The sequence below is a fragment of the Solea solea genome, chromosome 12 (genome assembly GCF_958295425.1).
Source record: "Solea solea chromosome 12, fSolSol10.1, whole genome shotgun sequence".
In the NCBI taxonomy this organism is placed as follows: Eukaryota; Metazoa; Chordata; class Actinopteri; order Pleuronectiformes; family Soleidae; genus Solea; species Solea solea.
Window position 1 is genome coordinate 20,606,141 of NC_081145.1, and position 24,520 is coordinate 20,630,660.

Below are 24,520 nucleotides of genomic sequence, written 5' to 3' on the forward strand. Positions count from 1 at the left end.
CACACACACACACCTGACCGGTCAGTTCTGCATACATCTCTCTGGTGTTCATGACAGCAATTAGAGCCAGATAAACACACCAAAACTACACCAAATCTCTTTCATAGCCATATTGATATGGAATTTGATTCGACCTGGTAAATCCAAACCAAATGTATTCAAGAAATCAATAGCAATACCTAGCCCTGATACTGTATATTGCCATTTTACTACTGAATAAAAATGCTAAAAAGAATAAGATTACCCACGATAATTTCTCATCTAAAGACAAGAATTTAATGATGGTGTTTGGAAAAAAAAAACCAGAGGGAGTTTTAAAATAGGTGATGAGTATGAGTTCACTTCCCCCTCACGAGCCTCGTCGCACAGGGCTGTTTCACCTGTGATTTATCATTTTATTTCAGTTCTGCAGACAAGCTGTTGATCGCCATCCTCACACAATGTCAGAGAGAGAGAGAGAGACTCCTCCTATTAAGATTCCAAAACTGTGGATTAATGTCCCCTTATGTATCAGACATGTTATCTCAGTGTCCTCTTTCAAAATGCCTAGAATAATATAAGCGTATTAATAAAGTTTTAATACTCGGAAGACTCCTGCACGTTAACAGACACAAACCAATACTGGTCACCTTTTGGCCCTGCAAACTCTATAAAAGTCCTCAATAGTTCTTTAACATAATTAAACAGAGGTGTGTAAAGGTTAACCCTTCAGCTATTAATTCTTTCCTAGAGTTAAAAAAAAAAAAAAAAAAAAAAAGGTGTGGAACGAGTCGAACGAGTGGAACACCCCGGCAAGTTCATTAGTTCATTCATCCTGCATTTAATCACTAAATTAGGCATGAAACTTACATCGCTAATTAAGATTCCTCACGGAAGGAACATCAACAAATTAGCACCTCCACTGAGCTGCTGCCGCCACACACACACACACGCACACAAGCACACGCACACACACACCTCCTCTTGTCTGACAGTCGTGGCTCTCCACCCGGCAACAGGCGACCCAAGAGAGAAGAGGTCCTGCAGGACCAGTTCCTTTTTCAGATTAAGTGCAGTATTTTTTTTAATACTAGCTGATACACCAGAGATGTAACTTCAACATATTCCTGTTCAAATTCTGAAAATCGTATTAATGATGTGGCAAAGGATGGATGGGACTTTAAAACACAAGATTGTTTCTTTATCCATGACCTCAAGAGAACTGTAATCACTTTATTACTGTAACCATGGTGACAAAAGGTAACTCTGGTATATATATACATATATATATATATATATATATGTATTTTTTTGTTTTTCAGATAAAAAGCATCGGCTATAAGTTCAAGTTTCCTACACACTGTTGAGCATCTTAATTTGTTCAAATGTAAATACTGTAAGTTTAGAGTGCAGATCTGCTGAAGCAAGAGCTGTTCAAGTGAAAAAATAAAATACATGGAGGTTATTAAAGTGGAAACTCCTGACTTTCCATTGTGCACATCAAAAAAGCTGTGTCTCATAATTCCTCTTTTACGTCCCCCCGACCATACTTAAATAAAGTGGTCATTTCGAAGCCCCTTTCATTATTTGACAAATCAGAATAAAAATGGCCATAAACGTTGACTGGTTTCATGCAACTTCTGAGAATCAATTGGCTACAGAATTTAAAATCGACAGTGATTGAAGTTATTTTTGAGAATCTAGCCCACACACTGCCTGTCGGGGTGAACTGGACCTGGCAGTCGTCTGGAAGCCTTTTAGTGCCACTCTTCATCCAGCTCCTCCTACTCCTCAGTCCCCCTCTGCTCCGTTCTTTACAGTCTTGAGTTTGTTTGTCATTTGTCTCCAGTGTCTTTCTTGTCTTTTTCCTCCGTCTGTGAGCTTGAGCTATTAATATCACACCACAGAAAAAAAGGAGGGGGGGGGGCGCTGACGAGCGTGATGCGACAAGATGTTCCTCTGTGACAAACAGATGGCGAACTCCAGTCTTGGCGCTGACCGCTCAATTAGCAGCTACTAAGCCGACTGCCTCGTTAGCTCAGTCAGCCGAGCATGCACATCTCTATCTACCACCTCCCTCCGAGAAATGACACAACCCGGTAAAAGTGGGAGCAGCATGCGTTTTTTGGAGCGGCAAACACCTCGGCTGGCTGCTCATCACCTGAGTGCAAACGCCTGACACACAGCTGAGAGGGAGATGAGTAGCTGAGGAGTCTTTATCATGGTGGTTCAGAATCCCCTTTTTTTTGGCACAGGAAAACCACTTTTGGGTCCAAAAAGAAATCTTCTGACCCGAACAGTAAGAGAGTTGCCAGTTTGCCATGTGAGACTACATGACATGAACAGCACTTTTCTATTTTCATGCTCAGTTATTCAGAAGTGAAAAAAAAAGAAAGGTTAGAAACCATTCCCTTACCCTGTTGATAAGGGGCGATGATGGGTTTATAAACAATGCAAAGATCGGGATTAAAACAGACTAGGTCTCAATAAATGTAAATAAAGAAAAAAACATCACTATAAATTACAGAAATCTGTATTTGCTTGAATGACCATGAAACGGCGACCCACTGGTTTCAGAAATGATCTCTCCAACATTTTTTGAAAAGGAGCCATTGAAAAGATGATGTGAAAATAAAAAAAAAACACTGAACTTTTAGTTTTTTCAAACTAAATTCACTGTGGCCTTAATGAGGGAGGAAAACCGCATGAGTGCTCCAGGCTTGTCAGGCTTTAAACTGTGTTCCTACATTAGACATCATTTTGTCACAATAACTCATCTACTTTTATAATCAAACAAATAATTGAATATCCATGCCGATCTCCAGCAACAATTTAGACTCATTTGTTGTGTAATAAGTGTTTACGACTGTAAGCCAAATTTAGCCATTAAGAAAAGCAAGCACAATCAATTCCTTCCATAGATCCTGGTTTCATGAGCAACTAGACAAGCATTGCTCCCACTCTGGCAGCATGTATGTACGTGCCATTGACATGATCTACGGAAAATACATTTCTGCAGACTGTCTCCTGCTCACCAGCTTAACTGGAGACACAGGTGTCCTCGTATGAGCAGACAGTGCTGTCAACAAGCGACCTGGTGATTAGCAGGTCTTCACAGCGGGCTAGAACTGGGGCTCTGGATGCAAGACAACAATGTAAAAACAATGTAAGGAGGTGAAACAAGTTCCTCGTAGTCTTATCGTTATTTTAGGTTCAAGAGTCAGGTGACAGCGAAAGACGACCTGAAGCAGCAGTGTTGTTGTTGCCATGGTTATTTGGAGGTTTCTACACCTCACGCTCTGATATTAAACTGTTATACTTGACCTTTTGAGTATGCACACAGAGTAATTGTTTGACTTATGTTACAATAAGAAACATAACAGTGGTATATATATATATATATGTAAAAAAAAAATCTATTTTCATGGTGTAAAATCTTTCACAGCCTTGGTGAAAATATCATCCAAACATTGAATGTTATAGAAAAAGTTCAACACACATAGATACTTCATTTCCAGTATGTAAACAAGGAGGACGAGACTATACGTGGGGGCTAACAAAGTAATTACTGGTTAACACTTCATAAGCACAGTTCATTTTAATTTAAAGACATTAAATGACATGAAGCTTATATATTGTAGGTAAAGAAACAATTCAAACACCCATTCATACACTCAAACAATGATGGTGCATCAGGGACAATCCACAGTTCTGTGTGTTGTTATCTAGAATCTACTGATAAGTGGAGGATATGCTCATAAACATAAATAAATAAAGGGGGAATTTTTATGCTGTAAAATACCCCAACATTTGCTGCATGGCTTGTTTTTTCCCCCCTTTAGGGTCAGTAGTTCAATGCAGTGGGAGGCCCAAAGTGTCTGCATGCATCCATCTGAGTCATTTTATTAGGAGTGAATAATGGTATGGCTCCACAGGAAGTTCATTTGAAAACAAGACACTGTCAGGACTGATGGGAGTATGACACCTGCGTCCTCCACGAGTAAAGGTGGAGACAAAGGCGTTTGAAAGGTCTCCAGACTAAAGGACAGGAGGCCGGAGCGGGCCAGAGCTACTGTATGTTTGTGGAGAGGTAAATATTGGTCTTAAGATGTCCAGTTCACTGCTCATTCGCCATGATCTCATGACCTTTTTCCTTCTGCTTCAATGGCCGGTGGTTTACTGAAGGTGCAGGAAGGCGGGGGTCGGCGTGCTTGGACGTTGACCGGCTGCTGACTGAACTTAAACCTTTTTCTTGAATTAAAATAAAAGGCTTTAATCTTTTCTGTTTGAAAAATTCCAAGGTGCATAGGAAACAAAAGGGTGTGTATGTAAGACACGTGACCCTGGGTAACTACACGTGTGACCTGATGGATACTGTTGACTTAAATAAAGGGAGTTTTATATTCTTCTACATCCGAGTGCCTCACTTCCACTTCCTGGACTCTCCATTAAGATGAGAAAGGACAGTCATTACTGTAAGTTAAGAAAAGACTAACTGACTTAAAACAAATGTTTTTATTGTTATAACCCAGTTCTGCCCTCAGGCCAAAAGGAAAAGTCTCCGTACTTCCACTGGTTTCTCAGCCACAGACATAATGGTTGAAAAGGTTAAAGATTACACGTATAGTCTGTATATTCTCACCTCTACTGACTCTTTACAACTTGTTGGTCCTCACACATTCATCAACTAAATCTAAAGTGGTTGAATACATGAGATATCAGTTGTTTGATTGAATTCTTTTGGCTTTTCTTGATTTCAATATACGTTGTTTTATTAGTAGTGCACAATTAATTTGGATTAAGATTATTCAAGAGCCTGTGTCAGAAACTCACTGCAGGTGAACCTCAACACTCCACCAGCAGCTTCACTGAGGCTCTTTGACCCTTCAGTCGTCAGTGGGAACTTCTCCTGTCCAGTTAACAGGACTCTGGGCTCTTACTACAAACCAAGGTTCTGCCTAATTACTGTTGTTGTTGTCGCTGGGTTCAACTCTTTCTGAATAAAATATGACCCCGTCTGTGACATAAATCCAAGCCACTTCTCAACAGATGTCCCCCACACACAGGCACTGGCCTTTTCTCAGAGTGTTTGGTGAAAGGGGCTCAGGTTGGAACACAAAGCCTGCGAGTTTGAACAAAAGGCTGAGGAGAGAAGAGCTGGAGGGCCAGTGTGAATGGCTCGGTCTAATTGCAGAGTTGGAAGGCGTCCTGGTGAGGCAGGTAGAGAAATGAAAGAAGCACAGATGTCACATCAGTGAACATCTCCTCTTTCCGCTGCTTTTTCAAAGACTAGAACACAGCGCAGCACATGTCAGGATGAGCGGACTCTTTAAGATCCGCCTCAGTTTGTGTTTCACTGGAGAGTTTTCAAGTCTTCATTCAGTTTTAAAGGACGCGTTTAACCCCAATCAAGAGTTATTTCAGTATTTCACACAAGACAAATATGGACTTCTTGCTGTTACTCCTTGGTAATAATTTGAGATTCTGAGGAAAATATCAGTGATCTTAAGTTGTAGCCCATTGACCATTTCAAATGACACATAAAATGCACACGCAGATCATTCAGGATAAAAGACTAGACATTGCATTCAAGGAACTTGAAATAATGGTTGACCAAAAAAAAATGAATATTCAAAAAAACACAACCTGCAGCCATGTAAAAAAAAAGTTTTTGGGAACAATTACATATAATGTATATGAAATACTAAGGGAAAAACAGCAGTGAATATAACTTGACTGCAAATTCAATTTACATCAGACATGAAGATATTTTTGAAAACGCAGCCAAATTAATTCATTCCGCTCTCTGCTGTAGTGTTCAGGGCCGTCAGAATGAGCCCTCCCTCCTCTCAGCAGCCAGTCTTTACCAGACTGATGGAAATCAGAACTCAATCACCACTTTAATAGTTCTAAATCAGGGTTTACGAGTAGTATACAGGTAGAAAATGTCCTGTTTGTTTTTAAATTGATTATATTTCCTAATCCCCTGCAGCTGACATGGTAAAGCTAGTCCTGTACCATCATTATATTGATGATTGGCAACACAATCACAGCAGGAGCCTCTTGTGATTTGATTGTGGCTTCCTGCAGAGAAGTGTAGACGAACCTGGATGAACCTGACTGGTATTTGAGCTGGACAAGACACAAGCCATGATACAACTTCTGTTGCTTCTACATCCATGTTAAAATGGAAATGTTGATCACATGTAAAATGAACATACACACTGAGGCACATAAACAATGCAGCAGCTTCTTCCTCCTCTTTGTTGCCATCTTGTGTCAGGAATGAAAGTAAGAGAATCTCAGCAGGGGCATTTTTGGAGGGCAGGTCTAAGCCAATTCCAAGTCTGCCCAAGACCAAAGAAAGTCACTCTGGTTCAAGTCCATCATTAGATGAAACATCTAAAAAAGAACCTGAATTGAATTATTTATTTTTTATTTTATTAATCCCCTTAGGGAAATTATTCCTATGCATTTGACCCATCCTAGAATTAGGAGCAGTGGGCTGCCACACTGAGTAGCGCCCGGGGACTACTAAATATCATGTAAATGCTTCTTTAAGCAGAGGGCATGTTGTGGACTCTGAATATCTGCATTTTTTTTCAAATTGTTTGGTTCTTGTTAGGTCATTAATGCAACAGCATCATCACAAAATGACTCTGCTATTAACAAATGAAACCAAAGAAGACTGTATGGAACAGATGTGGGTGTTGCTAGATGCCGGGTAGTTATCTACTGCATGTTCTCAATGACATACAGTATTTTCAATTTCTGTTGTTAAACAAAAATTGGTACAGGTTCCTCACAGCTGCAGACCATTGACCATACAAAAGGTAACGCACTCTAAAGCCCTTTTTTGACACATCGTGTCAACGGCATAGTGTGTATTGTAGAAGAGCATGTGAATTATATCTGCACTGTTTGAGCTTCATGGTTCTTGCTTAGTCGAACACAAGACAACAAATAATCCCTCATTTGCCCCACTCACAAATGTAGGTTTCACCCCCCCAGCAGTTGTCCATGAGGGTCATGATCCTATTTGGAAGGTATTGATTAGAGTGTTTATCCCCTAAATCAGTGTGAGAGAGCCCTGCAGCCTTAAACAGAGAGAGAAGGAGGGATGGAGGGAGGGAGGGTTAGAGAGAGTGGGTTTCTAAGGGAAATCATTTCTTATATTCAGAGTCATTTATTTTAAAGTGCAACATTTAGTTTATTTGGTTTCATTAACGACTGATTTGCTGAGGGGTTGTCAAAAAAGTTAAAATAAGTGTTTTGTTTTGTCTGTTGTGACACATTTTATCTTGATTAAAAAAACTCTCATCAAGAGACTAGCTCTAAGAGCATGAACACTGACTATAGAACAGAAAGCAACCTGATGTAACTTCAACACAAATCTGAACACCATCAGTGGCGAGCTGATGTCTGTGTAAGTGCAGCAGGAAAAAAAACAAACTGCGGACGTGTAGTTCAAACGTACCAGGCAGGAGAAGGAGTCGTTCATGCGGTGCTGCAGAGTGTGTTTCTGTAACACGCTGAACAGGGTGGCGTGGTCGAAGTGACACGGAGCTGCAGAGATCAACCCCTCCACTCCCTGACGCTGAGATGGATCCAGACCTGAGCAGGAAACACACACACACACACACAGAAAATGAGGAACATTAGGGAAATCTGTTCAGAGAGAATTGTGGGTTTAGTCTCGGTTATGCTTCCAACTGAAGACCAGAAACTTATTCACCTTATGTCTTACTAAGGACATGATGGCATTAAGCGTCATCACTGGATTTACACTGTAAATTAATTCCAGGCTTTAACTGTGATAATTAAAATTATAATACTTATTTCTGTGTTTTATTGTGAAACCATCTAAAGTGATTATTTTGGAAGTGTGATTCAGGTAAATATAGTATTCATGCACGAAAATACTGCCAAGTCACAGTAGTATACTGTATGGTATTACTGCTGGGAAGTTTGCTACATGGTAACAGTAAAGCGCTGTCAATTTACAGTAATTTGCTGTAAAATGTTACAATGACCTAATTTACTATAAATACACACTTACAAGGTAATTCACTGTGAAAGCAATGCAAATAGTAGTGAGTCATTTACTGTAAATAGCTGTCAAATATTTTATGATTAAAAACAATATTTTGAGACATAAAAATAATTCAGCATGAACCTCAGGACGCTGCACTGTGAACATCCAGGCTGCTGGAAAAGTCATGAAAAGAAAAGGAAATAGAAACATAAAGTAATTTGACAGTGAAGATTTCAAAATAATTAGTTTTTTATTTAGTTTGTCATAATATTATCTACCTTTAAATACAATTTCAGATGTAAGATCCCTGATGTAGCGCCAGGAAAATGGTTCGCCCTCACCTTCATTGTGGATCAGATTCACTGATTTTCTTTGTGAAAAAGAAAATTAAAAATGTTTTCAGTCAACATGAGGAAAAACTGAAAACCTGGCCAAAATGACACATTTATGATATCAGACGGTCAAAGTTTTTAATACAGGTTTTCATAAAGGACTGATCATTTTAAAGCTTCTCATTCTTTGCAACCATTAAGGCTGCAGCTGGTTGCTTGTGTTCTAAGGATTCTTTTTATAGAACTTAATAGGTGTATTTGTTTTTGAGGACATGCTATAGAGGGAAACCAGAGTTGATAGTGTGAGGCGCTGGTGTTAGAAAGAAACGGCTAAACCACAGCAAAAAGGTGATATCATAATTTGTTCCCATTTACAGTCATTCACGCCTCTCTGAGCCCAGCCGTGAACTTAAGTGCCAACACACACACACACACACACACACACACGTACACAGCTACATTGGCAGTGCTGCGGTTAATAGTTCCCACCTCGGTTGGCTACAGATTCTCTGTGAAGCTGTCAGAACTGTCAGCTGACAATAACACTCATCGCCAACATGGATGACATGCAGACAACACTGGCGGAGACTTGTGGAGTCAAATACAGCCGGGGAGACGAGAAACAACAACACACGACTGATCAACTGCAGCAGGAGATCAAGCTTCAGAAAAACAATCTGCCCGCGGTTCATCACACCACATCACTCGCTCCTTACAGCTTAAAGCAGAAATGGCCGTGGTTATTGACACTGCCGGGACAGATGGGTTTGACCGAAAACATCCAAAGAGCCGCGCGATACCTGCAGTACCTGATGTAAAATTCTTCAACATGTTGTGCCAACTACTTGATATCTCTGACTTTTTGTTGGACAAAAAAAAAAACAAGTCGTGAAACTGATTAGATCATCACTGGGAATGATTTTCAACTGATTGAGTTGCTTATTACTGATCTGTGAAGCCTCACAAGGACAGGGTGTGACACTATTTCTATCATAATAGTAGTAATTGGGATTGTTATTCAAGCACAAATTCTAATAAACAAAAAAAGGTCACTGTGATTCCAACATACCATGGCACGTACAGTACATAAACTGTGCAGATGTTGCTCCATCTTCTCCGTGAGGAGGAATATCTGGATTAAAATAATCCAAGCATTTGACAATGAGATTTCCACCACATGTCAGTTTTCACTCTGGTATTTTCATTGACAATTGAACAATTTTCAATCAAAACATTGACAATTAATTGACCAAAATTTATGGCAACAAATATCTACTCTGAAAAAGGTATTTACACCAGGTGTATTCAAAATATACTTGAGCATAACATGTACACGTTGAATGTGTAACTCACAGCTCGCTAATGTAGAGGACTGACTTTTGGTCACATCATTCCAATCCAAACGCCAATAATCCCAGCATGTGGCCAACGGCAGACATAATAACAACAAAGCTCGAGGTGCCCTGAGACTTGAAGTGCAAGGGGCTGCAACCCTCAAACTGGGAAAGTGGCTGTCTATACAGTATTCTAGGTTTAGTGAAACACTGTTCTACCATATGCGGCAGGAGGATTATACGTGTGTGAGACTGAGTGACCCAGTGCCACAGTGTGGATCACTAATTTGTTTTTAAAAGCAAAGCTCTAAAGCTCTGTGGCTCAGACATATCAGACAGGTCCTGATGAAACTGTCGTCGCTTCAGGTCTTTTTGTCAGATTGTTTTAAATAAGGAAAACGAGAAACCCCAGCGTTGCACATTGATTTAAAATGACTGGTGTTGTATAGTAAGGCTTTTTCACACAGGGGTACAGTGGAACTCTTCTTGCAGCTCGACCATGGAGCGCCTTCAGCGGACAACAATAAAGAGGCTTCAGGGTCAATGTCGGAGGCAACAACAGAAAACAAGACAGATAAAAGAAGCAGAAGAGGCACAGGGCGTCCTGGCCTGAGCAAACCTAGGTCCATTTCCAGTCCTTTCAGTCCTTCCTGTTAATGGCCCCGCCAAATGAAAAGCCTAACACTCTCCACTCTGCATTTATTGTTGGAGTACATTTCGGGATGGGAAGTTTTAGAGTGTGACACATGGCCCCACAAAAGACCATGGCTCCCTGAAGAATGCCGGCGCTGTTTCCATGCCTGCGACGCCTGCGGCCTTGTGCCTGAGACAAGCATTAGTGATCGCTTTTTCATCAACGCTGCCATGTTTTGTGTGGATGCAGAGAAGCCTGCAAGGACTCTCAGACATTTGTGTTTTGGCCATCACCCCCCACCTCCTTTTCTTTGTCGCTTTTGTCAAAACGGAAAAAAGTGAAATCTCCACAATCATCTTCCAATCAACGCGCTTCTCTTTTTCTTCCCGTCTCCTTTTCTTCTGACTCTCCCACTTCTCCGTCTCTGGTTGCCCTTTGGCTCCTGTGGCCTGCTTTCCCTCTGTCCAATTCCGATGTAGGTCATTTTACATTCGTTATTTCCAAAACATGGGATTGTCCTTAATGTAATTTAGAGAAAAGACAGGGAGTGAAGGAGGTGACTCTTAAGAAAACGAGACAAAGAGATATAGATTAGTGCTGATAATAAGAGGAGGGGGAAGGAGGGGGAGTATTGATTGGGCGACAGACAGTGGGGGGGGTGATGTTGATCCATGTCAAGTCCAACTTTCAGCTATTATCTCCTGTGTGTGTGTGTGTGTGTGTGTGTCTGTTCACGCCAAAGAAGGGGGGGTGTGACAGAAAATATGGATGGATGTCACAGCTCCTGGCACAGATGGTGCATTTGTTACTCCAGGTTTCTTCACTTTGTATTTTTGGAGCAGTTTCTCATCAGTTCACATGCAGAGATTTACAACCCAAACATGCTATTTCTTGGGGTTTCTAAATCAAAACTAAAAATAAATAAATACCTATTTTGATGATGTCAGGAACCAGCATGGGATCACCAGAACTGTCGGGCTCCCCTGTGAGTTTGCGCTTTTCAGGGAGAGCGTCGGTAGCAGAAAGTGGCGTAAACAGCAATGAGCAGTCGTGATCCACGAGGTGACAAATACACACAAATAAAATGAAAAATCAAAGGAAAAAAAAAGGTGCCAAATTACGTATTCCTTTAATGTCTTTAACCTGAAATAAATATATCAAAATATTACTTCATATTAGCATTTGACAAATGTGTATATATGAATACATATAATATTATTTCTGAATTTGAAAGGGAAAAGCATAGAAAAATAGGGTGTGAAACAGGTGTGACTCGCCAAAACTAATTTATAACATCAGTCCTTGTAAACAACCATTATAATTAAAAATCATGTAAAATATATAAATTAGATGTTGGAATATAGAAGTTAATTTCAAACTATTTGAATATGGGTTTATAGAAACATTTCCATGAGTGAAGCTAATTTGCATCTCCCGAATTGGACACAATATTTTCCCCCCAGGAAATTATAATCACTTTTTTTTAATTGCTATGACAGCATTATTATTGATAATTGTTATAGTCGTAGATGTGTTCCGCCTTTAAGGTTTAAGTCTTTAAGTCAGCCGTCACTCATAAAACCAGTGCAGCCAAACTAACCAACATGGTTTTGTAAGTAGTTAAAAACCTAATGTTTTGACTGTAAAATGATGAAAGTTGTGTGTGTGTGTGTGTGTGTGTGTTTCTATACTCTCTTCACACCCATCTTGTCTGTGCTCCACTGGTATCCTCAAAGTGACAGTCACATCCATGTGACATGCTGCTCTGAGCAGTGGAGGTGGGTGCTGATGGCAGGTTATTGATGCAGACTAAAAAGGAGGAGGAGGACACGGGGAGTTTCAGTTTCAGGTACACCGGAGGAAGAGGATCTGACTTGATCTGTTCGTCAGAGCATGGCGATGATGAGGCGAGCGGAGATGAAGATAAAGGTGGACAAGCCCATCAACCTCCGTCTGACTGAGTGAGGCTTCTTGTACCAAACAGCTTAAATGGACAAAACACGAGTAAGAGAAAAGTTTGAGAGAGGTACATAAATACACGATCAGCTGTGCTGAGTTAACCTGTGGGTCCGGTAGAAACAGAGCCACCATTTTCCAGTCCTTTCTGTTGCCACAGTTCAAACACAGCACTGACGTTCACTCTGGTCTTGGACCGCTCGGTACCAGCCCCTCTCTTGGCAGTAGCTTTTCCCTAAAAACATCTTTCGTTTGTGACCAACACCTGTTGTCCCACCTCACCTTTAAGACCAAAGGACAGTTTGAACATCCATCAACATACAAAGTCCGCAAACAAACACAGTGGCCTCCTCCAGGCCTGATACTATCGTCCATCCTGAAAGATCAGATCACAAGTGAACAGCATCAAGTAAGTATTGTTCACAACGGGCAAAAATAATATCCATTTTCCTTTTTAAACCCTTTCCAAAGAGCTTTTGTTGCGTCAAGTGCAAACTGACTGAATGAATGTGTGAATCATGAGCCTCTGCAAAGAACTGCGATGTACCAAACTGAATCTAACCTTAGCACTTGGTGAAAACAGGGCTATGGTCTATTGTGGGCTTTGTGCATCCTCCATGTCCTCACGACTGTGCTAGCTATAGAAGCTAAATATTGTCCTTCCTTCTTTTAAATGTTCATATTTCCTGAAAAGCTTTTTTTTTTTTTGTGTAGAGACAGTTGTAGAGGTAGAAGCTAATAAAGTCATAGTTCAGCAGAGTGACATCAATAACTATCAGCTGTCTGCTGTGAATGAGCCTCTGACACAACTTCAGCCTGTAAAGCACTTCACTGATTGTTCTCACACAACAGTCAATAAAATCTGCCACTGCCTGTTTGCGCTCCAAGACGCATCTGCAGACACAATTCTTTGTTCGTCTGTGGCTCAGGATGAACAACAAAGGAGAGATGCTGTCTCTCTGCTCACATTAATTCACCCGTTTGCTCACGATTATGTGTATATGTACAAAACACTGTCTTAGAACGTCAGGAAATACTGCTATTTTCACAGGAAAAGACAGGAAAAGTAGGATTTCAGTCAGTAATGAGACATAAGCGAGAAGCTAACCAATACTTTGTCTATATGTGGGCATAATAATAATAAATGAGCATAATAACTCCAATAACATCAGGAGACATATCTTACACTTTACAGATGAATATGCATGTTTTCTGAAGAAGAAGACGATGCTCGAATAAGCACAGGTCAAGCAACTCAACTATTAGTACTGACATATTCAGTGTCACAGTGCACTTCAAGCACATTTGCACTCAAACAAGAGATCATCACAATAATAATACGAGTACAAACAAGAAATGACTTTTTCTTTTTTGAACGGCCTTGATGTCTCTTTAGGTTGGCCAGGGTTATGCTTGTCTGCATATAATGTGTAAATGCACACAAGTTCCATTCCATGAGAGAATATATAATATAATACTAATAAGATCAGTATCTAAATATGCTTCCACTGTGTTATTTATTTGTGAATTTACATATAAAAATCCATTATCACGAGCTTCAGTACTTAGATGAATAGATGTGAGTAATCACAGCCAATTCTGCAATTAATCTGTTATTTATTTTTTTTTTAATCACTTGACAGACCTACAAAAAAAACATGTCTTTGTTTGAGTGGGTGTGTGTGTGTGTCTGTATGTACATGTGCGGTGGTTAGCCTTTCCTTTTCATGAGCAAAGATACAGGTTCGCCAACACAATTGCTATTAAAGCAACAACAACTTCCTGTCAAAGCCATTATAGCTACACACACACGGAGTGGCACTTAGCACCCAGTTAAGAGCTATTTCAGGGACACCATCTATTTCCACCCCGCAAACAGCATGTCAGCACCTCTTGGCATTAACTCTTCAGTCTCTCCTATTAAATGCTAATGAACAGGCCGCCATCGCACTAAATTACACAAATACCGTCATAATCAGCTCTCAGTGTGAAGCTCTTCATGTCACAATGCTGAGCCGGGAGGAGGTGACCAGCACACACTGATGCACCTCTTTATATAGATCACAAATGCAATTATTTGTATGAAGGGCAGCAAAAACAAAAACAACATGGTGTGGAGAAACAGGGGCAAAAAAAAAAAACATGATATCAGTTTAAAGGAAAGGACAAGTGGAGCAGAGTGAGGGAAAACATAAATATGGAGAAAAAGTAAAAAACTGAGAAAACTTTAGTAGTTTTTGAACAATACAGAGAACAGTGCAGCAGAACGGCTCGGATTTGACCAGAATTTGCTCCCATTCTTTTTCTCAAATGATATTTCAGCGACAAGATGAATCATGACCAGAAAATATTAAATTCAATGGAAAAAGGTTAAGGAGTATATTATCATTATTATTTTTATTATAGTATTATGATGAGAGTTAAATAAATATGTATCCCATAAATCACTGCAGATGATCTCTTTCCACTGACTTCCAGCACTTCTTGAATTTAACCACGTTGTGATGATAGTGTTGCAGTGAGTAATAAAGGCTGCTCTGTCGTGAAAGCACAGTATTTATGTTTGAACGATGCGATCGTAGCAAGCACCATTATCTGTTCAGTAATGTGCTGTGGTAAACAAAGGAGGGAAGGCACTATTACTCCTGAAACTTAACATCGCAAATAAAACACATTTTGCTTAAACCAATGGTGATGGCTCACACGCTTGCCTGGTGAAGGTCTTGTGACGGTGTGCGAGAATCTCCTTGTTACTGAATGACCTAACTTTTTTTCTTTTTATGCAAAAGTCTCCAACATTAAGGGAATGTGATCCTTTAAAGACACTGTCAGCAAATATAAAGAGAGGTTACTTAGCTCACACATACTTGCAGCCACACCTTGTTTAAGATGGTTTTGTAATTTCAAATATAGTTTGTATGATGAAGATCTAGAAAACAGTGAGCTTTTTAAAATACTATGAAAATCATACCGTTTTCATACAGACTTCTGGATGAACTTGGGGAGATTCTGTCATGGATGGTTGTATTATTATGGCTGACAATCAAAGTCTCTATGCAGAGACAATGTTGGACTCCGTCAGAACTGTTTTCACTTAAGGTTTGTGAGCATCCCTCATTGTGTCCGTCTCCTTTTCTCTTCATGCAGTTTTCTTTTATTTCAACCATTCTTTCTTCACTTCTTAACATATTTGTCTGTTCTGTCTCACGGCAATAAAACCTCTGTCTCTCTAACCTAAAGGAAAGTTCCACTGTTTTCTTTTTGCAAAACGTGGTTTCATGATCACCAATATGAAGCAAACAGAGACATGGATGAATAAAGGGGAGAGAAAAAAGAGAAGGTGAAATAAGGGTTGGGAGTGTAAGGGTTAAAGAATTATAGTTTAGAAGTAAGAAGGAAGAAAGAATTTGTATGCAAAATTGATGCCAAGAAAAGTTTAAAATAAAAGGTCACAACCACAAAACTCTTTAATTGAAGACATTTTTGGAAGATTTAGGATGTGCAAAAGCCTCAGAGATAGTGACCATGACATCCGACGCATTATAAATCTGTGTATAACAGTGATGAATTAAAAGAGTTTGCCAAGAAATGTGTTGGTAAATTCTACACAACTAGGTAGAAGCTGTTAATAGAGGCATACCATTGAAATAAAGGTTTCATCTACAAGACTGAAACTTTCAAATAACTCCAGTTTGAAAGACTTTCTGCTCTCTGCAATTATTAGCAGTTCCATTCACAAGGGGAGACCTTTTTGTTATGTTCTGTCGGGGGGTTTAGGAGTGAGGGGGGGATGAATTTACCCCAAAACCTTTGCTCCAACTAACCTTTGTACACATTTGCATTACGAGTATCATGTTTTCAAGATAGGGTCTGTAGCTGGCATACTTTTGCACCTTTTTCAACACATGATCACAACCTTCACAAGCCAGAAAGACATATACCACTGACGCAGAGTAGGATGGCCAGAATTTTGCAACACTGTCAAGAAAAAGAAAAAAAGCAGCCAAGGGGCGAAAGGGCCAAAGGTGGAGGGGTAGGGATGTATTTTGCCAAAGTTTTCCCCACACAGTGAAAACCTTAGAAATTGCTGACAAAAGACAGAGCCACAAATAAGCCACCATCCTACCAAGTACCACATTTACAGTGTGTCCATCTAAACCCCACACTTAATGTAGTTTAGTTTCTAACTCAAGGTCTCCGTCAATGTTTCACAATGGCTGTGTGGGGCCAATGAGGGCCACAACTTACTGATATGCGATGCGGCTTTCTGAATCCCTCCTCTGCAATTTGTGGTTTTGTTCTGGAGAGGTGGAACTGGCTTGTAGGACTGTCCGGTGGCCCGGTACATGGCCTGAACCCACAGAACTCGGTCCGACTCATCGTCACAGGCAAACATCACCAGGTCGCCCTCCTTCACCGCGTTAAAAAACACTCGACCACCCTGAAGACCTGAGGAGGAGGAGAAGAAAGAGACTCAGAAGTGAGAAGCTTCAAACGAAATGCAGTCCAGATCTGATCATTCATAGGACTCATCTGCAGCTCGCCCTGGTGAGACTGTAAAGTCTAAAGACCAGCTCATGCATCTGAACATTTTTATTTTATTTAACAATAACTCACTCCACTCCCCATTCATGATGTCCCAGTCTTTGAGATTCATTTCTCTATAAATTTGCTCATCTATGTTTGTTAATTGCTTTTTACTTAGAGACAAGGAACTGCAAAAATAAATGTATGGCAATATAAATAAAAAAACATACAGGTAGTAATATGGAAATAAATATATGTACAGATGTATTACAAAGAATAAATGGACATACACTATTGAGTTGTTTATTTTCTTATTTGGCAGAAGTGTTTTAAAGCCCCCACGTTGATAACAGAGTGTCTAATGGGGGACCATGTTTAAGTGTTGGAGAAGCTAACAGAATAGAGGGCATCATGTGCACAGCTGAGGTGCATCTACCTGGCTGAGGATCACAGTAATCCACAGTGTAGCCCTCCAGCTGCATCAGCTCCTGAGGCTCCGCCTTCTTCTCTCTGTAGCTGCACATGGCAAATGTGTACTGACTCACCTGAAGGACACAGGCCACAAAGTGAAAAATCATACCACACTTCAGACGCCCAAGTAGTCCTAAAACTATACATGGAGCATGTTTAGTTATCTATTATTGAGCAAGCGTTGTCCTTACTTCACATACGGCCTGAAACGGTTTAAGGATGTGTCCTAACAGACACTTTAAATGATCTCTTGATTTATTCAGTTGACTTTCTTTAGAGCAAAGAAACCAGAAAATACTCACATTTGTTGTTTTTATTTCAGGAATTGATATTGCAATCAATTAATCAATGAAACCAAGCTTCTAAGTAAAGTCTCTTCTTTGCACATCCACCAGATACAGAACAACATTACACCCTGTGCCAGTCCAGGACTCACACCAAGTTTCCCTCTGTTTTTTTGAATGTAATTGCTGCTGTATACAGCAGTGTTGCAATATCTGTTTCACCTTTATAATAAAAAGGTGGAACAGGTGAAGGTTTAATATGGCTAAAAATGGGGCTGCAATGATTAAGTCACGACTAAATTAAACACCAACGATTGTGATCGGTTTGAGTGTTTTATCAAATGATTAAAACAAGATCCCAAACAAGATGTGAATATTCTCAGGTTTGTCCGCCTCATATAATAAATACATCATTAAAACTGAATAATGGTCAGTGGACAAAACAGGAGAAAATCATCATTGTGAGCTTTGTGAAACACCAACATTTTTTTACAGACCAAACATATAATTGCTCCATCGAGAATAATAATAATAATAGTTAGTTGCAGCCCTAATTAAAAATGTCCTTTCATTACCACTCTGTCATTTTAAACCCACAGAGTTAGAACTAGTCTTTGAGGATGTTAGAAATGTTACCAAAGAGTCAATAAACCATTGACTTCATCGACCAAACTAATCTAAATAGAAGTGATACTCAGATGAAAAATGTCACCGTTTGCTGGTTTTAGACTACTTTGTACGATGAAAATATGCATTCTGTGGGTAATGGGGGCGGGACTAGATAAGCGTTTGCTTCTCCCGCTTTCCCTTTCGGTTATTGTGTGAACTACACTAAGATGATGTGTGATGATGAGTGATCTAACTGACATGACCGAAATAAACATAGAAATAAATAAATAAATAAGTGTCAGGCGTAGGTAACCAAAGCTACGCTTCACAAAGAAAAACATTTTAATTTTAAAAGTCTGCTTTTGCTCTCACAGACTCCTGAGTTGATCACTAAGTGCTCGGAAAGTAAATAACATTGGAAATGAAGTATGAAGGAGAATTTCACAGACCAAAACTTAATTAATTTTGCTTCAGCAGATCTCTTGTCCTCAGATGAGATGTGCAAACCTTTCAAACAGAGTGGCTGATGTGAGATGATTTTCTGTAATAACCTTAAATTGGTTTTTTTTTGACTGCCTCTCTGCTACAAAATTAAAGGAGGAGTGTTTGAAAATGACAATTTGCATGTTTTCTGCAAAGGCTGAGAGTTAATGTTTTTTGGGTTTTGTTTTTTTTTTCCTCACATCTGCCAGATCTTTCAAAAAAAGTCACTGAGTCAAATCATTTTCAATACTGCTACAGTTTAACCTGTAGTCTTTCCTCTCCCAACAGCAGTGACTCCATTTGCAAATTGATCACAAATAAAAGCATTTTTTTCTAGTTTGTTACCTGAACAAGAACAAAATATCTTCTTTTCCAGCGTTTCCAGAGTCTTTGTCCCAGAGCGTACAGGTACCTGAGACACAAGGAACATCACAGCAACTTACAGGAACAATGTTTGCATACCTAAGGGCCACTTAGAGTTCAGTGTTTCCCAACACACCTGATTCAAATTGTCCGCTCGTCATCAAGCTCTGCAGAAGCCTGATAACGAGCAGTTCATCTGAATCAGGTGTGTTGGAGCGGGGCAACATCTAAAACATGGAGGGCAGTGTTCCCTGAGGACCAGGGTTGGTTAACACTGTACTAGTTAACCTGACCCTCATGTCTTTGGACTTGAGGTAGCTGGCATTAACCCACCGGGACCCACCACACTGCCATAATGACAAAGTCTTATACTCTTACTGGTGGGATGCAACCTGTGTGCCGCGACTGCCCTTTCTCACAGCAGACATTTGGACCTGTTTTAGTGCAAGTGTAACTGATGGCATCAACGATGGCTCCGTTCAGTTCAAGCAAGTCAGGACAGTGTGGCAGTGAAACAGCCTGAGGATGCCAAAATTAATTCAGCATGTGTTTTCCCTACTTCGAGCAAAATTCCACAAATTTTCAAAATTGGAAACTTCCCAAGGGAATTAACAGGAATCTATAACAATGAACAGGAATAAACTGGATATTTTCAACACCGAAAGTTGGGAATCAGAATACATTTGAATAATCATTGCTATTCCCCAGTCACAGGCACATAGGACACTACTTTATAGCTGAAACAATTAATCGATTATTAATTGATTACTAAATTAATCGGCAACTATTTTGATAATCGATAATTGGTTTGAAGTTTTTTTCACAATTAAAACAAGATTTCTTATGGTTTAAGCTTCTTAAAGGTGAACATTTCTTTGCTCTGGATAACAAAGAAATCATTAAAAGGGAATCATTTTGGTTTATGGACAAAACAAGACATTTGAGAACATCATCATTTCCAGGTTTGACAAACACCAATCAACATTTTTTAAGGTTTTCGGATATTATATGGACCAAACGATTCATTGATTAATCGAGAAAATAATGGACGGATTGATCGATTATGAAAATAATAGTTAGTTGCAGCTCTACACTACTTACTACACTACATGCACAGATGACTTTTAAAAACCTCAACTGTTGAAGACACACATTGACGTTCAATGTTTATATTGTAAAAAAAATATATAAACTGTATATTCTCGAGATGTGAGATGTGAGTAGAATTTGATTGGTGTCTTCATGGGATAAAAAAACTGAATTTACTGGACATCAAAACTATTTTTTGACATGTTATACTATTTACACTGCACTTTACACTGCAAGACATGTAGTCCAGGGACCTCTTTGTAGACTACTGTGATAAAATAGTGAAGCACAGATCAGTGCAAGGATTCAAATAGGCTTTGAATGTTCCTACGGATATTCCTAGAATAGGCCAAAATCTTGGACCAGGACCAGACATTGCCAAAAAGAAACCTGGTCAAGGATGCGACCAAGAACCCAGATCTCACTCGGAGGCTGCTTTCAGACATGCACTCTGTTATAAATGCAAATGTCCACGGGAACCACTTTCACGCATTCTCTTGAGACTCTCCTGCTAGCTCCTTAATGTAATATTCAGATAATGTCCAAGTGAGAGCGCAGCAGGAGAATCTCCTGCCTCCTGCAAGCTTAAGCCAGGAACCACCCCCTCGCCTGCGTCCTGTGGAGATTCTACTGCTGTTGTGAACAAATTGTATCCAGACAATCTCCTGCTTGTGTTTGTCATATGTGAAAAGCAAACTAAAGAGATATTATCTAGCGTTCAAGTCTGTCTGGATGCAGCTTGACCGAGCTTCAGAGGTTTTTCTGGAAGAACAACCCCCTCTGCAGCACTTCATCAGTCGGGACCTTTTTGGTACGACATCTGAACAAAAGCCACTAAAATGAACATGGCAGTCTGCTTGGAGTTTGCAAAACAACAAATAAATGAGAATTTCCTCCACATGTGCTCAAAGATTGAACTCCAAACACCATATATGTCAAATTCCACGCTGTGCTCATCACCTGGATAGTGCTGTTCCTATGGCGACACATATTGGTGGCAGCATCATGCTTTACCGGCGGGGAGCTTCTCAACTTTAACTGCAGAGACAAGGCCTGAGGGAAGGATGAGTGCAGCCACACAAGGAGAAGTGCTTAAGGGTAAAACCTGCTCCGGAGTTCTCACAGTCATCTAAGGCAAGTGTCTTCAAGACAAACACTAGAAGTGAAAATCAAGTGCATAATAATGTTCTCATTATGGCCACACACACATCTTCACGCTTTACATTTTTCTGACAATCATCACTTAATATTTAATTAAAAAGCAATACTACAGATTCATTGATATGAAAATAACAGTATGCAACCTTGAAGATAATGACTTGAGTATCACTCATGTGAGATACTAAGGTACAACAATAACCTTTAAGAAAATAAATAAAAGTGTGTTCGAGTAATGTGAGGGAACAATTTATCTACTCATTTACCCTCCTGGCATACTTGAGACTCTAAAATTGTAGACACTATAATGCATTCTAAATCTCCCTGCAAAACAACACACTACAATGAGCCATCATTCTCCAGCTGTTATCTTTGTCAACACATGAATTTCTTCCCCTGACAACGTAGCTGAAAACACCGAGTCCTAAACTGAGAGAGGCCATGACATTATATGGAATATGACATTGAGGAAGTCTTGGGGAAAATGGAAGAATGACCAGCGTGGCCTTTCAATCGATGGCTGCTCCCAGGCCTCCTGAAGCGTGGGACACAGGCAAGTGCAAGTGAGGAAAATCAATCGATGGTGAGACCTCTTTCTTCAGCCCTGCTGCCCGCCCTTAAAGAAAAGGCCTCCAGTCAAGGCAGCGGCACGTCTGGGCGGAGAATCTGGGCCATTCTGTATGACTCCAGGTTAATATGTGGCACTGCTCACCGGCCACTTGTGAAAATGATTTGGCTATGAGCGCTCCTCATGCAGGGTTTCAAACTACCACTCAGCCACAGCCCTCTGTGTGTGTGTGTGTGTGTGTGTGTGTGTGTGTGTGTGTGTGTTCACTGCAGGCATTTAACAGTCCTCGCTGCAGAGAAATTTCTCTCATCTGTCACCATCATAATCAGGCTTTTATAAGTATATTTACAATAGGACAATGAACTTAGTTCCTGATCTTTTACTAATTTTATATCAAATTCATTTTGTAGAAATAATAAATACGGGTGTAAATTGCTGCACCAAAAAATCTCAGCACATTTGCTTAATAAGGTTTAGAGCAAGACCAAATAATCTGTAACACTACCTACGTTTTGTTTAGAGCAAACACAATGTTTCCCCTCTGTACACCTTTTCATTTCCTGCTCTTTTCTTACAGAAAGTAAAACATACTCCTGCATCCGTCAGCGTCTTAATGGATTCATGTCTTTAACCTATCAGGTTCCTTTTCATGTTTTTCTTTTTTGCAGCCTGAACCCGGGAAAGAAACAACACAAAGAGAGCAAAACATGTTCTGTTTGTGCTCTTTTTCTCTGCTTTAAGCAACAGAAACGTCTGCCTCAGTTGGCCTCTTCTTAGACGTTCTTTGTATACACTGTATTTATTTAACAAATCTAGCGCACAGACCCTGTGTGGCCTGTTCATCTTGGTCACACAGATTGTGTTTTTAACAAATCAGAAAATGCCCAGAAGTTTCATGCAACAGAGACGAACGTAAACCAGAGACTTGGGTGGAATCACAGGGAGAATAATACTGGCCCCTTGAGGATGACGTTAAAAACTGCACCTGATCTGTTTTACTTTCAATCAGTCAGTCTGTTATCATGGGTGCTGGCTCACAGTGGAGGGGAGTCAGTCTGCCTGTTAATCTATTAACCTGCCAACGGTTCGCCTTCACAGGATTCAAACTTGGCAGATGACTTTCTAAGGACACCAGTGTGTACAGTGCTGACTTTGACATTGTCAGGATAAGAAATGCAGGAGATATCCGTAGAAATGCGACAGATATACCATCAAAAGTGCCACCTCTCACACAGGGCTGCCTGAATTCTTTCAATCTGTCATTTTTTGTTATTTCAATATCTACAATAATGTTCGATGTAAAAAGTAAACCAAACTTTTATTGCAGAATAATAACAGTGACAGTGACAATTCAAACATACCAGTGTGTGCAGGTGTTGTTTGGATAAGAAATGCAAGACTAATTCATTTCACTAAGGAACACTAACACTTTTACAACCTCAAAGTTGAATGAGCAGATGGATTTCACGTCAATATCTGAGAGTGTTAAGCACAATTAGCACAAAGACTGGACGTTTTCTGACATGACGTAGGCACACAGGAGCACACAGGAGTTGTTGATCCACCGCTGCCTTCAAATGTGTTATTTGTGTGACTTTTTTGAAATACTTTTTTATTCAGATTCACTGAAAATAAGACATAAACACACCAAACTAAGCAGCAGTAAACCAACAGCTCCTGTGTCCCCTTCAGCTAAATACCCTGAATTATATCCTACGGACATTGGTGCTGGAGCGGTTTACAAACTTAAATTTCCAGGCATGGGAATCTGTCTCACCACAAGATGAATAGGCTGAACAGACTTCTGCTGTGTTGGAATAAAACTGTTTTGGGTTTTTTTGAGTTAGACTTCAAGTGTTTGCAGATGCTTGCTATCAAACAAGGAAACACATGAGGTATTGCACTATTAAATCCACTGAAATGTTGCATGATGATTTGCTGCCATCTCCTGGCAAAAAAGGAGAACTGTAAAACACAGACACACAACTTTACCTGGACCTGCAGTTTTGGTTAGGACACTGCAGTCAATTATTTGAATATGTACAGATATTTGGCCAACAAATCTAACTGTAATTTTAAAAGTGTAATCCAAGGATTAACCACTAAATTCCTGCATGGAAATTATTTTCATCCCATGATTTATTACAAAAAGTGTTCTCAAAACATGTCCATGACAATCTAGAGGGCCCAAAATTGCCCATAATGGTTGTTTTGATTGGCTGATTAGACAAAAACTATAGTCAATTTATAATTACAAACAATTTATTTAGCAGAGTGAGGAAAAAAAAATGTAGAAATTATATTTTACTAAACTGACTGAACTAAAAACATCATTCAGGTTTTGAGGTTGAAACAGGAAACGCAGAGAAAATACTTGGATATACTTGTTTTAGTGAGACTACAAATGAATTAAGAGAAGCTATTTTGCACTCATACAGGCAAAAAGAACGAGACATATAATAGTAAATTAGGGTGTACATGTGGGTTTTTTTTCCTAATGGAGCTTGTGAATGTTGTTATTTTAGGGATCATGTTGTGTGAATGTACACCACATTGTCTTAGCCTCTGCTTCAGTTTAACATGCTCTGTGTGGATGCTTTAAAATGAGATTAACACGACAGATCTGAATAGGAATTTTAAAAATATAAACCAACCAAGGAGCTGCTCCCATATTCAGCACCAACTGTCTGTGCTTCCT

At 39.8% G+C, this 24,520-nt stretch overlaps 1 protein-coding gene across 6 annotated transcripts in view; it reads right to left on the reverse strand.

Moving 5' to 3' along the window:
* cadps2 (Ca++-dependent secretion activator 2) overlaps positions 1–24,520 on the reverse strand; it is a 135,869-nt gene that overhangs the window by 51,755 nt on the left and 59,594 nt on the right. For all 6 annotated transcript variants that reach the window (XM_058645624.1, XM_058645622.1, XM_058645626.1 and 3 more), the window contains exons 9-12: positions 18,990–19,056; positions 17,234–17,342; positions 16,519–16,719; positions 7,457–7,593 (exon numbers count right to left, since the gene is read on the reverse strand). In XM_058645624.1, the coding sequence (XP_058501607.1) occupies positions 7,457–7,593; positions 16,519–16,719; positions 17,234–17,342; positions 18,990–19,056 (514 nt within the window). The remainder of the gene's footprint in view (positions 1–7,456; positions 7,594–16,518; positions 16,720–17,233; positions 17,343–18,989; positions 19,057–24,520) is intronic.